General features: G+C 44.6%; 2 protein-coding genes across 5 annotated transcripts in view; one reads left to right on the forward strand and one right to left on the reverse strand.

Annotated features, from left to right (window-relative positions):
- Window positions 1–15,781, reverse strand: part of COA1 (cytochrome c oxidase assembly factor 1) — a 190,318-nt gene that overhangs the window by 169,939 nt on the left and 4,598 nt on the right. The gene's annotated exons all lie outside the window — the stretch shown is intronic.
- BLVRA (biliverdin reductase A) overlaps window positions 1–15,781 on the forward strand; it is a 49,575-nt gene that overhangs the window by 21,279 nt on the left and 12,515 nt on the right. For all 4 annotated transcript variants that reach the window (XM_028490222.2, XM_028490223.2, XM_007124951.4 and 1 more), the window contains 3 exons: window positions 5,033–5,154; window positions 7,964–8,083; window positions 9,623–9,720. In XM_028490222.2, coding sequence (XP_028346023.1) covers window positions 5,033–5,154; window positions 7,964–8,083; window positions 9,623–9,720 — 340 coding nt within the window. The remainder of the gene's footprint in view (window positions 1–5,032; window positions 5,155–7,963; window positions 8,084–9,622; window positions 9,721–15,781) is intronic.

Here is a 15,781-nt window from a genome sequence, read left to right on the forward strand (position 1 = left end):
TGAGCCATGGCCGCTGAACCTGCGCGTCCGGAGCCTGTGCTCCACAAAAGGGAGAGGCCACAACAGTGAGAGGCCCGCGTACCGCAAAAAATATATATATAAATATAAATAAATAAATAAAAATAAAAATGGAAGCAAAATATGAATAAAAGGAAATATCCACATCCTGATAAAGGGTATCTACAAAAAATTCTACAGCTAAGATATAATGCTTCTTGGTGAAAAGACCACATGCTGTCCTCAAAGATTAAAACGTGAGCAAGAATGTCTGCTCTTGCTACTCCTATTCAAAATCATACTGGAGTCCTACCCAGTGCAATCAGGCAAGAAAAATGAATAAAACACATACAGATTGGAAAGGAAGAAGTAAAACCGTCTCTGTTCACATCTGACTCTGTGGTCTATGTGGAAATCTAATGGAATCTACAAAAAATCTGCTAGAAGTAATAAGTGAGTTCAGCAGGGTTACAAGATGCCAAGTCAGTATACAGAAATCAATTGTATGTCTGTATACTCACAATGAACAATTGGAAATGGAAGGTTAAAAAATACTATTTATAATATAAAAAAAAAGTATAAATCTAACAAAATATGTGCTAAATCCATATACTGAAAATGACAGAATGAAAGAAATCAGAGACCTAAATAAATGGGGATATGTACCACGTTCATGGATTAGAAGATTCATTATTGTGAAAATGTTGGGTTTTTTCTCAAACTGATCCATATATTCAACATAATCCCATTCAGAATCCTGGAAGGAATTTTTATTTTATTTCATTTTATTTTATTTATTTAATAATTGACAAGCTGAGTCTAAAATTTATATGTAAAGGCAGGAGAACTATAATTTTGGAAAAGAAAAAGTTGGTGGATTCACAGTAATGGACTCCATACTTACCATAAAACTATAGTGATCAAGACAGTTTCCTTTTGTACAAAGGTACAAAGGCATTCCAATAGAAAAAGGATGGTCTTTCTCAATAAATCATATTGGAACAGTTGGATTTCATATGCGAAAACAATAAAAAATGAACCTTGATGGCTTCCAGAGAAGAAGGCACATGAGCTGGGTTTAAAGTCCTGGTACATTTAAATACAGGGCTGGCATAGCCCTGCCTAGTTGTAGATAGTTGATATAGTCTGTGGAATGAATACGTACACTAGAAACTGACTCTCTGCTCTAAAAAAATTTTTTTTTTTTTTTTTTTGCGGTACACGGGCCTCTCACCGCTGTGGCCCCTCCCGCCTCAGAGCACAGGCTCCAGACGCGCAGGCCCAGCGGCCATGGCTCACGGGCCCAGCCGCTCCACGGCATGCGGGATTCTCCCGGACTGGGGCACGAACCCACGTCCCCCGCATCGGCAGGCGGACTCCCAACCACTGCGCCACCAGGGAAGCCCTAAAAAAATTTTTTAAAGGAACTGATTCATACCCTACTCCATGTGGAAAAATTAATTCAGAACATAAACTATAAAAGTAACTAAGGACTTCCTTGGTGGCACAGTGGTTAAGAATCCACCTGCCAATGCAGGGGACATGGGTTCGACCCCTGGTCTGGGAAGATCCCACATGCTACAGAGCAACAAAGCCCGTGTGCCACAACTACTGAGCCTGCGCTCTAGAACCCACGAGCCACAGCTACCAAAGCCCGCGTGCCCTAGAGCCCACATACCGCAACTACTGAGCCCTTGCGCCGCAACTACTGAAGCCCGCACGCTCTAAGGCCTGCATGCCACAACTGCTGAGCCCACGTGCTGCAACTACTGAAGCCCGCGTGCCTAGAGCCCGTGCTCCGCAATAAGAGAAGCCATCACGGTGAGAAGCCCACGCACCGCAACGAAGAGGAGCCCCCGCTAGCCGCACCTAGAGAAAGCCCACACGCAGCAACGAAGACCCAACGTGGCCAAAAAACAAAAAAAAGTAACTGAAACTAAAGTAAGCTAAAACTGTGAATCTTAAACTATAAAATGCCTAAAAGAAAACATAGAAGAAAATGTTTGTGACATTGGAGTAGCCAGAAGAATGGTCCATTAAAAAATTTTTTTGATAAGTTGACTTCATCAAAATTAAGAACTTTAGCTCCTAAAAAGTCACTCTTAAGAAAATGAAAAGACAAACTACAGACTAGGAAAAGTTGTTTGCAAATTACATATCTGACAAATGAGTTGTATTAAAAATGTATAAAGAACTCTAAAAACTCAATAATAAGAAAATAAACAACCCAATAAAAAGTGGCAAAAGATTTGAACAGACACTTTACCAGCAAAGATTTACAGACGGCAAATAAGCACACGAAACAGTGCTCAGCATCACTAGTCATTAGGGAAAGGCAAACAGAAACCTCAGTGAGAGACCACAACACACCTGTTATAATAGCTAAAACAAAAAGAGGAGAAAACCTGATAATACCAGGTGCTGGTGAGAATGCAGAACAGCTGGACCTCTCAGACATCAGTGGCAAGAATGCAAAACAGTATAGGTGTAAAGGTACACTTCGGAAAAACTCAGTTTGGCAGTTTCTCATAAAGTTAAGCCTACACTTGCCATGTGACACAGCAAACTCATACCCAGGTATTTACCCAAGTTTGAGAACTGTGCTGACACAAAAAGTAGGACATGACTATCTATAGCAGCTTTATTCATAATTGAATTATGAATTCATTTGAACTGGAAGCATCAGAAATGTTCAACTGCGAAATGGATAAACAAGCCATTATGACGAGTACTTAGTAATAGAAAGAAATGATCGATACATGCAACATCATAGGTGAAAAATGCATTGTGCTAGGCAGAAGACAGACTCAAAAGACTACATATTGTATGATTTCATTTATATGACATTCTAGAAAAGGCAAAACTATTGGGATGGTAAACAAATCAGTGGTTGTCTGGGGTTGGGTAGAGGTTGACTACAAAGAGGCACAGGTAATTTTGGAGGGGGTGAGGGAACTGTTCTGTATCTTTTTTTTTTTTTTAATTGGAGTTGATTTACAATGTTGTTTTAGTTTCAGGCGTACAGCACAGTGAATCAGTTATACATATGCAAGTATCCACTCTTTTTTTTTTTAGATTCTTCTCCCATATAGGCCATTATAGAGTATTGACTAGAGTTCCCTGTGCTGTACAGCAGGTTCTTATTATCTATTTTATATATAGTAATGTGTATATGTCAATCCCAGTCTCCCAGTTTATCCCTCCCCACCCTTATCCCCTGGTAACCATAAATCTTTTTTCTACATCTGTGACCCTACTTCTGTTTTGTAAATAAGTTCATTTGTTCTATAACTTGACTGTGGTAGGTATATGAGTTGATGTTGGTCAAAACTCATAGAACTGTACACTAAAATGGGTGGGTTTTATTATATGCAAAAAAAAACACAACAAATCTAACTGATAGTATCAGGAAGAGCTTCATAGAGTGTAAGATGCCCAAGTCTTAAAAGCTTTGAAGGTGTGGACATCCACCCTGTGGGACAGGGGGGAGAAGCTCGTTCCAGGCAAGGGGAACAGGATTTGCAAAGACTTAGCGGGAGCAAACAGTCGTGTGTGTTCTGCATACTTTGAAGTTGTTTGGAAGGTCAGAAGTCTAAAGTTACACAGTGGCGGAGTTGACCAGAAGGCGTTGCCGGAGAAGCAGGCTGGAGCTGAGCTGTGAAAGGCCTCATGCGTTTGGTAAAGAACGTGGACTTGGATTTTTTTTTTTTTTTCCCCTTTAGTTGGTGTCCTACAAACTGTCTTACAGTTTGGGCTGCTGTAATAAAGTACCACAGAAATTTCTCTCTCGCAGTTCGGGGTCTGGAAGCCTGAGATCAGGCTGAGATCTGGCAGGAGGGGTACCCTTCTGGGCTGCAGACGACCGACTCCTCATCCTGTCCTCACGTGAGCGGAGAGCAGGGAGAGGAGGCATGCTCTCTCGTGACTCTTAGAAGGGCACCAACCCCGTTCATGCAGGCTCTACCCTCATGACTTCATCTCATCCTAATTACCTCCCCAAAGCCCTATCTCCTACTACCATTATATTGGGGGACAGGGTTCCCACTTCTGGGGGGGACCTAATCGTTCAGCCTGTAACAGCTGGGAAAATGAAGGGCTTTAATCAGGGGAGGGGACTCAGTTTTCATCTGAAGCATCTCCTCTGGCAGGCCTGGGGACCACACATGGGAAGGGTGAGACCAGGTGGTTATTTGTCATGTCGTCAGGCAGGAGGCAAACAAGTCCTGGGCTAAGACTAGAGCAGTGGGCGCAGGAAGAGGGGTGGACTCAGTGGGAAATGGTGACACCCAGAAGACAAAGGTGAAAGAAAGGGGCTAGATGCTAGCGGCTAGGGAAACGTTGGAGTTTCTATGCTTGGAGACATCCGAGAAGAGCTGGGTTTGAGGGATGTGTAGAGATAATTTTTATCAGTTTGGATTATAGTGAGTTGCTGTATAACTTGAAAAAGTCGACTTGATTTTTCATTGTAATACTATACGCCTCCAGCCTCCAGCCGTGTACCTGAAAGATGAGTGAGCCGCCACGGTAGGGTGGGAGTGACATTGGTTGGAACCCAGAAGGCCATGGTGAGGGGTCTGAGGAAGGTGACTGTGTCTGGTACCCGTGGGCCCTGTCTGCCCACATCTCGCTGAGCAGCTGTGGCCTCTGAATGACTCCCCGCTGTATCAGATTCGCACGTCCAGTGGAGGAGGGATTCGGGGAGGACAGAGGTGCCAGACTAGGCCTGGGTGTGGCTTAAAGAGGAAGATCTCTCATCCTGGGGGAGGTGGCAGTAGAAGCGGAGAGCCTTTTCCGTGGACGACACAGGTCAGAGCACCCACAGAAACGTTCTGGGGGGAGCTGACTTCTCTCCGAGCCCACGTTTCAGGGAGTGTCTCATCCCCCCTTACCTGCTGCGGCTTCCTGTGTGTTCTGGGTTGGCTCCTTGCTTGCCTGTCTGGACCCTGACTGGTCCTGCCCGCATCTCTTTGTTTTGCTGCGCTTTGCTAGACGCCTGGACCGTTTTTAAACCCCACCTCGGTCCCTTGTGTTTCAGCCCGAGAGGAGGTTTGGCGTGGTGGTGGTTGGTGTCGGCAGAGCTGGCTCCGTGCGGATCCGGGACTTGCGGAATACACACGCTTCCTCGGCGTACCTGAACCTGATTGGCTTCGTGTCCAGGTGGCTTTGCTTTGTGCCTTGTAATTCACGGGAAGCCCGGGGAGATGGGTTAGGCCTTGGGCCACGCAGCTCCTCCAGACCCAGGAGAGAGCGAGCCAGCTCCAGGGTCATTCCGGGGAGCCATGCAGGGTCAGCCCCACAAGATCACAAGTTTGGACGGGTCTGGGAACTGAAGAGTAACTAGACCTGCAACTGGGATGTACAGTGAGTCAGCCCAGCGTACCCGAATAATGAGTGTGACCACCCTCAGCTCCTCCGTAGAGGGGACCGCCGTCAGAGGTAGGGAAGATGAGCACAGGGCCTGACGGTTACCGAAGGGGCACAGTGAACACATGTGGGTTGGCCTGAATGAAGGCTTTAGGTGTGATACATCAGTTACCATGACAGCCATCCATGCAGGGCCCTGGGCTTTCCAAGCCTGACCAACTATTTGACGTAGATGTCAACCCACTTGACAGATAAAGAAGCTGAGCCACAGAGAGGTTAAGTAATTTGCCTGAGGTCCCACCCCTGGAAAAATCTAAGAACTAGAGATGTCAGCGCAGGTCTATCTGATTCCAAAGCCCATCTTTTAAACACCACGTGTTCTTTTCCCCTTTGATAATTCTGAGCCCCGCTTTTAAGGAGTACCATTTATCTCCTGTAACTCAAAACCAAACTTTTCAGCGCGTTTCTTCTTCCCTGCCCCACGCTCAGCTCCTTCCTCCACCCCGACCACTTCCTCACATACACACCATTCACCAAACTAACGCCCCGTAACATCATTTATCAATAGTCATTGGGAACTAGAGGTAGGCCCTGTGTCGGCAGGTGATGCGGCAGAGAGCAAGTCAGGCATGCCTCTGCTTCCTAGTGCTTCAGAGAAATCAGCTAAATATCAATACTTAAACAGAGCGTAAGTAACTATCCTGACGGTCCACGTAAAAGTTCTTTCAAATTTTAATTTACGGGACCTGCTTTCTTCCAATTTGCCTCTCTCGAAACCTGGCCCTCCCTGAAGGATGTAAAGTGGCGGCACTAAGGTGACCCAGAAGTGCTGGGGATCTGCCCTTGGTCAGTCTTCCCCTCCCAGTAAGATTCTAAGGGAGGGCTTCCCTGGGGTCACAGTGATTAAGAATCCGCCTGCCAATGCAGGGGACACGGGTTCGAGCCCTGGTCCGGGAAGATCCCACATGCCGCGGAGCAACTAAGCCCGTGCGCCACAACTACCGAGCCTGCGCTCTAGAGCCCGCGAGCCACAACTGCCGAGCCCGCGCACCTAGAGCCTGTGCTCTGCAGCGAAAGAAGCCACCGCGGTGGGAAGCTCGCGCACCGCAACAAAGAGTAGCCCCTGCTCGCCGCAACTAGACGAAGCCCACGGGCAGCAACAAAGACCCAACGCAGCCAAAAGTAAATAAATTAATTCATTAATTAAGTTTTAAGAAAAGATTCTAAGGGAGCAGCACAAATGGGAAGCTGACATTATGGTTAGCCGGCACCGTCCCCCGCTGCCGCCCCCCGCCTGCAGCTGGGATCGTGCACGACACGGGCTCCAGGCTGAAACGGGCCTCTGCGGCCCCTGCGGCCCCGCCCTTGGCAGCTGGCGCCGTGACTGCTGCAGCGGGAATGCCGGACCTGCCCCGGTCCCTCGGGAGGACGGCCAGCTCACCTCCATCCCTGCTTTACCGCAGCCCTGCCGTGATGACACTGCCCCCTCGTCACATAGGGCATGTGTTCCTCACGACCTACCTGCTCAGTCCTTTCACCTCCCCGGGAAGCCTCTCCTGAAACCCTGAAACTTGGGGTTCCCTGCCTTCCTCGACTCTTCACCTGTGGCCCCGGCACGGCATTCCTCCTGTTACTCTTGTGTTGTTGTCATAGGTGTGTACGTGTCTTCCTCCCTCTAGCTGACTGAGCTCACTGGAAGCCGAGGACTTTAGTCCGTTCCCCACATACTCCCTAGAGGGAAGGCACACAGGAGACAAGCGGCAAGCACTGGTCAGACTGCGCCGTGTAGGTCGCTGGTCGCCACAGGAAGAAACCCGCCGTCGTGTCCTTGCGCAGCCACGCTCCCCGCGAGGCCCTCTGGCTGCTGCTCGGGTGGAGATCTGAGCTGGCCCGAGCCTCCCGCCGGCTGCCCCACCTCCTCCGTGGCAGCCGCCCCGCGGGAGGGCTGCTCCTCTCCAGCCTCTGCCCCGGGGCAGTGCGCAGACAGCCAGGGCTCTCAGCTCTCCTAAGGCAGGGGTCCTTCTGAACGTGTAGGAGCCGGAAGGCTCAGCTCCTGTCTCTGCTGCTGGTGAGCCGTGGAGCCCCTGCCTCTCGGGGCTTTGTCAGCCCGGCTGTAAATGAGGCAGTGACGCCCACCTTCCACTTGACCATCACAGGCCATGATGAACACGAAGGAGCTTGAAGTCACACGGCCGTGTGCCCCTTAAAGGTGTTCGTGTCTCGGATTTGGATTAGGTCAGGCAGTCCTGGTGTTTGGCCAGGTGCTTGAAGTTGGCAGTGACCGTGGAGATCGTGTCTCATGAGATGACAGGAGATCGGTTCTTTTTATCTTAGAGATGAAGTAATGCAAAGACCCCCATGTCACATGGGCTGTTAGCGGTGGTGTCGGCACTCGATGCCAGGTCCCCGACTTCACCCCAGAGGCTGTGTTTCTCGCTGCGTGCTGAAAAATGCCCTGGAAGTGGGAGGCAGGAAGTTCATCGCTTCATTTCCAAAAGTCGATCGCCAGGACATTGGTGGGGGATGGGGAGGATGGTGCTCATGATTTCCCAGCCGATGTTCTGCCCACTTTGAGCGCCACTTGTCTGTTCCTCTCAAATAGACGAGAGCTGGGGAGCGCTGATGGGGTGCCGCAGATTTCTTTGGAAGATGCTCTTTCCAGTCAAGAGGTTGAGGTTGCTTACATCTGCAGTGAGAGCTCCAGCCACGAGGACTACATCAGGTGGGTGTTCAAGTCCTTGCGTTGCACAGTAGCGCGGGACGATAGAAATGCCTGGGCAGGCTGACATCTAGCAAAGGGGGTCTTAATTATTGATGGGAAGAGCTACATTGGATCCAAGACCTTTAAAAATTGTCAAAATGTGAACTCTCCCTCTGGGTTATAAATGTATAAGGACATGAAAAATATTGGATAACTAATATTTATTTAGTACACCATAACCTAAAACATTGGAAACATTAACAATTAAAGTATCTTATTTCTTTGTAAAAAAACTTCCTGAGTGTGGTTTGAACAGTGCCTGCCTTTTTCTGGTGGTTTAACTTAGCCACCATCTTTTCTGTGCCTTGGAGAATTGCCATAGTCCTTTCAGTTTCCAACACGTTATCCTTTGCCCTTTCAACAACATGAAATCTCTGAGAAGGTCTCTAGGAGTTGCTTCACTATCGAGAGTTTTTGCCACGAGAGGAGTAAGGAGATAGTGGTGGCATCAGAGTGGGGAGATCGCATTATTCGTAGAGCAGGAGAAGTGAAGTGTTCCCCGGCCCCACCTTTGAATGCAGAGCCTAGAGCCCTCCAAGCATTTGGTAGGACTGAGCCTGGAAGGAGGAGCCCCACTCAGGACCCGGCAGTTGACAAGGCAGGGCCAGCTGTCCCCAGAATCTCAGCTTCCCTTCTGGGTCCTTACATCAAACCACAGCTGCTTCCACCATGCCGCTCCCCAGAGTCAGCTGCTCCCTGTCTATCAGGCCCACTCTGAGTGTGGACAGAAACACCTTTCTGTGGTTCCCCTTAAACTTCTGTGGCACCAGAGGGTATGTCCTTGACAAAGTGATCATGTAATTCCCATGCTTATCAATGTTTGTCTCCTAGAATAGCTAGAGAATAAAAGCCAGACTTCTGAGTACAGCACTCTGCATCCTTTACATCAGGCTCCCAGCCACTTTTAGGACCTAGCTTTCCCTCCACTCCCTGTAGCCCACTCCCCTGCCATGCTGAAATGCTGAAACTCACACCACGTCCCAGTGGACAAAGCCCCATAAACACCCAAGCCCCTGCATATGCTGCTCAGAGTGAAACATCCTCATCCCCTGGCACCTGGAAAATGCCTGTTTATACTTCAAGACCCAGTTCAGAGCCTTAGTGAAATCTTTTCCGATTGCCTCAGGCAGAGCTGGCTGCCGTGGGTTTTTATTTCTAGCTGTCGTGTGGTAATAGGCAATTTCCCTGCTAACATGGCTGTATTTCTCCTCCAGAGTAACTGGTACATAGTAGCTGGTTGAATACGTGAGTAGACGAGCGGGTGAGTGTTCAGAGGAACACAAGACTAGAAAGCCTTTCTCTTACCGCTTAGTAGAAAATCACGTGAGATACAGTTCAGCCTCCTCATCCTCTGGCCCTGACTCTCACCCGCGTTTCGTCATGACACATTTACACGGGGACTTTTGTGCATTTATAACATTCTGTTCTCTGTCATGCAGGGCACTTAAGTGAAGTTTAATTGAAGTGCATTTTCTCTGTGTTCATCCCTTTTTTCCAAAGACAGTTCCTAAACGCTGGCAAGCATGTCCTTGTGGAATATCCCATGACGCTGTCTTGGGTAGCAGCTAAGGAACTGTGGGCACTGGCTGAGCAGAAAGGTGACGTATGTTCTGTGCATCTAGAGTACAGACCCTCTTGCTAAGAATTCCTGCCTCTAAGATTTCTGTGGTACCATTTTTATGCCTTTAAAACTTAACCCCGTGTCAGATGTGTTACTGGTCCCATGGGCTCCCACAGCGCCACCCCACACCCCATACTGTAGGCACATAAAGGGTGTGTGTGTGGAGGGCCCACAGGGCGGAGTGATGGGTGGGAATTTGCAAACTTTTGCTCAAGACTTAGCTTCTTTTACTCTAATGAAAAGTATGAATTAGCTTCCACCTATGCTAGTGTTACAGGTTATATATTATTAATATTTATATATTATTTTATATAATTATATTTCATTTTGGTTTTATTCACTTGATAGTTGTATTGCTAATGGAAAAATGCCCAGATCAGGGTAATTGATTGTCTTATGTGCATAGTTTTAGTTTTCATTGTTTCTCAAGAGGAACACTGTTTATTAAATATTTATTATATGCCAGGAACTTGAAAACTTTGCTGAACACTTCATATGTTATTTCGCTTAATTCTCTTAGAAATCCTTTTGGAGGTAGGTATTTTCTCTAGCTTATGTATAGGAATCCATGGCTTAGAGAAGTTAAGAAATTGTGCCAGAAATGGGGCATAACCTTTAAAAATTACAAATCTCTGTATTGTATACCTGTAACTTATGTAATATTGTACATCGACTATACTTCAAAAAAATTTTTTTGTGCCAGGTCACAAAGCTAGTAATATGACCACTAAATGGGAGACGGAGATTTGGTTTCAGTCTCTCTGGGCTCTGAAGTCTACATTCATTCCTCTGAGCCATGCCGCCCTCCAGAGATTTTTCTGGTTTTATGGTAACTGGACAGGTCCCTCTACGGAGGCAATTAGAACTAACTAGAATGTTTAGGGATTAATGGAGCTAGTTAAATGAAGTTTAAGTCAAAAACTCTCTCTGTTTCAACATGTGCTATTTTAAATCTTTAAAATACGAACAAAGTATGGTGAACAATGAAAACAATGAAAATCACCAAAGAAAGCACCTTGTCCTTATCACCAGTGTAGATGGATCACACTACTGAAACTCTTTTTTTTTTGTTGTTGTTGTTGTTGTTGTTGTACGCGGACCTCTCACTGTTGTGGCCTCTCTCGTTGCGGAGCACAGGCTACAGACACACAGGCTCGGTGCCCATGGCTCACGGGCCCAGCCGCTCCGCGGCATGTGGGATATTCCCGGACCGGGGCACAAACCCGTGTCCCCTGCGTCGGCAGGCGGATTCTCAACCACTGCGCCACCAGGGAAGCTCTACTGAAACTCTTGATTGCATTTCTCTAGTACTAGGCTGTGCTGCTGGAGGACAGAGCCCATCTTTCCTCTCTGTAGCCCCAGCAGCTAAAGCTAAACACCACCCAGAACTTAGTAGGCCTTCAGTAGGTGTTTATCCAATGAAAAGATGGATGAGTGACTACTGAAGTGAGCAAGAGGTTGGAGAGCTCTGGGGCCATCACCTTTGTATAGTATTTCTCATGGCACAAACGTCCCTGGACAGAGAACAAGATGCCAAAGATTTCTTGCTAATTGCAAAGGCAAAAATGTCCTTTCACAATGAAGACTTCTACTGTTACCATCCTAACCAAGTGATTGCTAATATGGGTAAGTATGACATCGGAAGCCGTCTGGTGGGATATGCGTAGCATAAATCCTGTAACTGAGATTTTAACCAAACTTCTCACTTCACAAGAAATACAGGGATGAAGGAACAAATTAAATGACACCAAAAAAGATTAAGTGAACTAGAATGTGGAACACTTTACGAGATAACAAACTAAGTGTCTTCAGGAAGCTAATGTCCTGTGCATAGTGACTTCATTCCAAAGAGCACAAGATGGAAAGAAGGGGAAAAAGAGTTAACTCTACACCAGAGAAACCAAACACTACGCCTCAGCCAGGTGATTGAGGTCATTGTGAACAGTGATAAGTCATGTTAATAGGATGTACTTGTTGACTGAAAACAAGTAGACTGCCAGTTATCTCTCCAGCAAAGATGAGTTTACTCAGAATCAGCAGAGAATTATAATTCAAGGTCTGCAACCGTGGCGAGCCACGTGCAAATCCCTGCACAGCAAGGGCAGGAGAACACTTTTATAGGGAAAAGGAAGTTTGTGGGGGGAATAGTAAGCAAAGGGTCCATGGCTTTTCATTGGCTGAGTCCTTGCCAGGACAGAAGAGGAGTCGTCTTCTTCCTGTTGGCCTCTGCTATCATCGCAGGGTATGGGAGCTTCCTGTTCTGGTCTCCCAACTCTGTTTAATGGAGGTTTCTGTTTATTAATGTCTTATGTATGCTTAATATAATGCGATGAGAATGGCCCATTACTTCTGTACTTTTCCTGTCCAAAACACATAACCCCAGTCTAACCACGAGAAAAACATCAGAAAAATCCCAGCTGAGGGGCATTCTACAAAATACCTAAACAATATTCTTCAGAACTATCAAGGTCATTAAAAAACAAGGAAACCTTGAGAAACTTTCTAACCTAAGAAGGGCCTCAGAAGACATGATGACTAAATGTAAATGAAACACAAAGAGCACATTAGGTTAAAACTATAGAAAACTGAATCAAATATGGACTTACTTTTTTTAAAATGAGAAAATATTGTTATATTGGATCCTGGTATTAGCTCCTTCAGCAAGCAGAATCTGGATGGCTTGCTTACAGATCATGAATGGCTTTGAAAAAGAGAAAAGCCCTTAACACCAAGAATGACCTTTGTTCTCTAGGCAAGTATTCATAACTCATACTAGAACATTCATTAAGCAGCGTTTACATGATACTTATCACTATGTATGAGATACTGTCCTTGATAATAGGGGATAACAAAAAGATGACCCTTGCCCTTGAGGAGCCCACAGTGTCAAATGTTCACAACTAGCAGTACTAACTTAATCTGCTGAAAGTGAATTGAAACAGTAATTATAGCAATTACATTGTAGCACAGGAAGGAATAATCTTATTCAATTCAGCATACCTAATGTTATATCATTTTGGACGGCAAGAGTTACGGATAATTTGGGAGTGATGTCAGCAAGGTGGTGGAATAAGAAGCCTCAGAACCTCATTCCCCACAGAGGCACCAACTTAACAACGATATATAGACCAAAACACCTTAGCAAGTACTCCAGAAATCTGTTAAGTGGTTGCAGTACCCCCAGGCAAGCACAGAGCCAAGAAGAGTTGCTTTGAAGTGGGTAAGAAAATTCATTGCATTTGCTCACCATAGCCCTTCCCCTTCTAATTCTTAGATTAGAAGAATCTAAGGGGGGGGAAGGAAAGAGTGGAACATGTGTCCAGTGTTCTGGCTTTTCAAGGGTTGCTTGAAGGACTGATTTCTGTCTCTCCTGACTGGGAATGCAGAGGGAAACAGTAGTAGACATTGGATGCCAGGGTCAGGGCAGCTAAGAACGAAGTGAGCACTGGAGTTTGTTATAGCACCAGGGAGACTGCAGTACTTTGAACAGACACCACAGGGAGCAAGAGATTACAGGTTCTTGAGAACAGGGGCAAGCCTCTTTAACTTGGAAATTACGTGTGCAAGCCCAAAGAAGATACATCTCCAGAAAAGGTTTGAGTGGCCTCCAGAATTTCTGGCCTGGATGATTGGTGAAGGTCTTCCCCTGTACAAAGCAAGTCTATAAAGACTGGAAGAGGTGGCTGTTTTTTCAGATATTCAAATCTCAATACAGGCATATCTTGGAGATATTGCGGGTTCAGTTCCAGACCACAGCAATAAATTGAATATTGCAGTAAAGTGAGTCAAATGAATTTTTTGGTTTTCCAGTGCATATAAAAGTTACGTTTACACTGTACTATAGTCTATTAAGTGTGCAATCATTATGTTAAAAAACAATGTACATACCTTAATTTTAAAATACTTTATTATTAAAAAATGCTAACCATCATCTGACAAGGCAGGATTGTCACAAACCTTCAATTAGTAAAAAATGCAATATCTGCACAGTGCAATAAAACAAGGTTTGCCTGTAAATGATCACAAGGAATACAAAGAAACGGAAATATAGCCCGCTCAAAGGAATGAAATAAATCTGCAGAAACCAACCTTAAAGAAATGTAGATCCAAGAATTACCAAAATAACTGTCTAAAAGATGCTCCGTTAGCTAAAACAAAACATAGACAAGTAAATGAAATCAGGAAAACAGTGCATGAACAAAATGAAAATATATCAACAAAGAAATGTAAACTATAAAAAAGAACCAAACAAATTCTGGAGAAGCTGAAGAATAAAATAACTGAGTTGAAAAATTCACAAGAAGGGTTCAACAGCAAATTTGATCAAGCAGAAGAAAGAACTGGCAAACTTGAAGATGGGTCATTTGAAATTTGAGTCAAATGAGCAAAAAAAAAAAAAAAAAAAAGAATAAAACTTAAGGGACTTAAAGGACACCATCAGGCAGATCATTATATGCATTATGCAAGTCAGAGAAGGAGACGAGAGAGAGAAAGGGACAGAGAGCTTATGTGAAGAAACTATGGCCGAAAACTTCCTAAATTGGGGGGAGGAAATTCAAGACAATGAACTCCAACTAGAATAAATCCAGAGACCCACACCAAGACACATTGTTATAATGACAACTTGCAATAGAAAGAAACTACCTCATCATAATAAAGGCCATATATAAAAAGTCCACAGCTGATATCATACTAAATGGTAAAACACTGAAAGCTTTTCTTCCAAGATCAGGAAACAAGATAAGGAATGACCACTTTCACCACTTATATTCAACATAGTACTGGAAGTTGCAGCCAGAGCAGGTAGGCAAGAAAAAGAATACCAGGCATCTAAATTATAAAGTATAATACCCCAAAACAAAAACAAATTTTAAAAAGTTACACATAATTTGGACATATCACTAGAGTTTAAATATTTAATGTAAAGGAGAAACATTTTAAGATATATTAAAAGCTCTCCACAGAAAGAGAAGATAAATTTATGTTGTATTGCTTCTGTTGGTAGGGGGCAGAATTATAGAGATGGAGAGCTCATCTTCATATAAGAAAGAGTTTTCTAAGAACCATAACTGTTCCGACATATTTACCCAGGATGCCATAGAAAACAGTCCCAGCATTGGTTATCATATAGCTGACTAGCGCTTGGTTAAGGGTATTTTTTGCATTTTCAAATATCAGAAATGGAATGGAAAATCATATTTTTGTTTTCATGGACACATGTAAAACGAATTACTGTTGGCTCAGGGCAGTGCATGGCCTGCTGTTCCTCTGTTTCTTCTCCGAATCAGTGTTTCTCCAGCCCCATTTGTCACCCCGCCAATCAGATGGGATAGCTTGCCAAGTTTGACACATTTAATAACAAGTGAGACAACTTTTTCTAGCATTTGTATTAATGGTCAAACTAGTTACAAAGGAAGACCTACCTCTATGACACAAGAAGTTCTGAGAAATGTCTTATTTCTTTTACAAAAGCAGCTCTGAATAGGCCAACACCAAAGCCATTGAAGAAACTGAATAATAATTCTGGTACTCATCTCACTAAATTAATTACCTTAAGTGCTTATCCTTTTGTAAATTGAGATATAATTTCCTTATGATAAATTCAGAGATTTTAAGTGCAGAGTTAAATGAATTTTGACAGAGTATATACCCATGTAATTATTACTCCAGCCAAGATACAGAACATTTTTATTACTCCAGAAAGTTCCCTCCTAGTGCCCCTTTCCTGTCGGTGACTTGTCCCCTCAGTGACATCGATTACCTACTACCAGACTTCCCTTCAGATTATCTCTCAGCTAGGATCTGAGACCGTTCCTGTATTGTTCAATCATCAGTATAAACATCGTGTCACAGATATGCAAGGAAAAAAAAAAGCAAATGAAACAAAATGGTAACAGAGATTAGCTGGTAGAATTCTGGGTGTTTTTATTTTTTTCTTTGTACTCTTCCACATATTCTCAATTTTCTTCAATGACATGAATTTATGTTTACACTTTAAAACTAAAAATATAATTTTGTTTCTACCATATGATCACAAC

The sequence above is a fragment of the Physeter macrocephalus genome, chromosome 5 (assembly GCF_002837175.3).
Source record: "Physeter macrocephalus isolate SW-GA chromosome 5, ASM283717v5, whole genome shotgun sequence".
In the NCBI taxonomy this organism is placed as follows: domain Eukaryota; kingdom Metazoa; phylum Chordata; class Mammalia; order Artiodactyla; family Physeteridae; genus Physeter; species Physeter macrocephalus.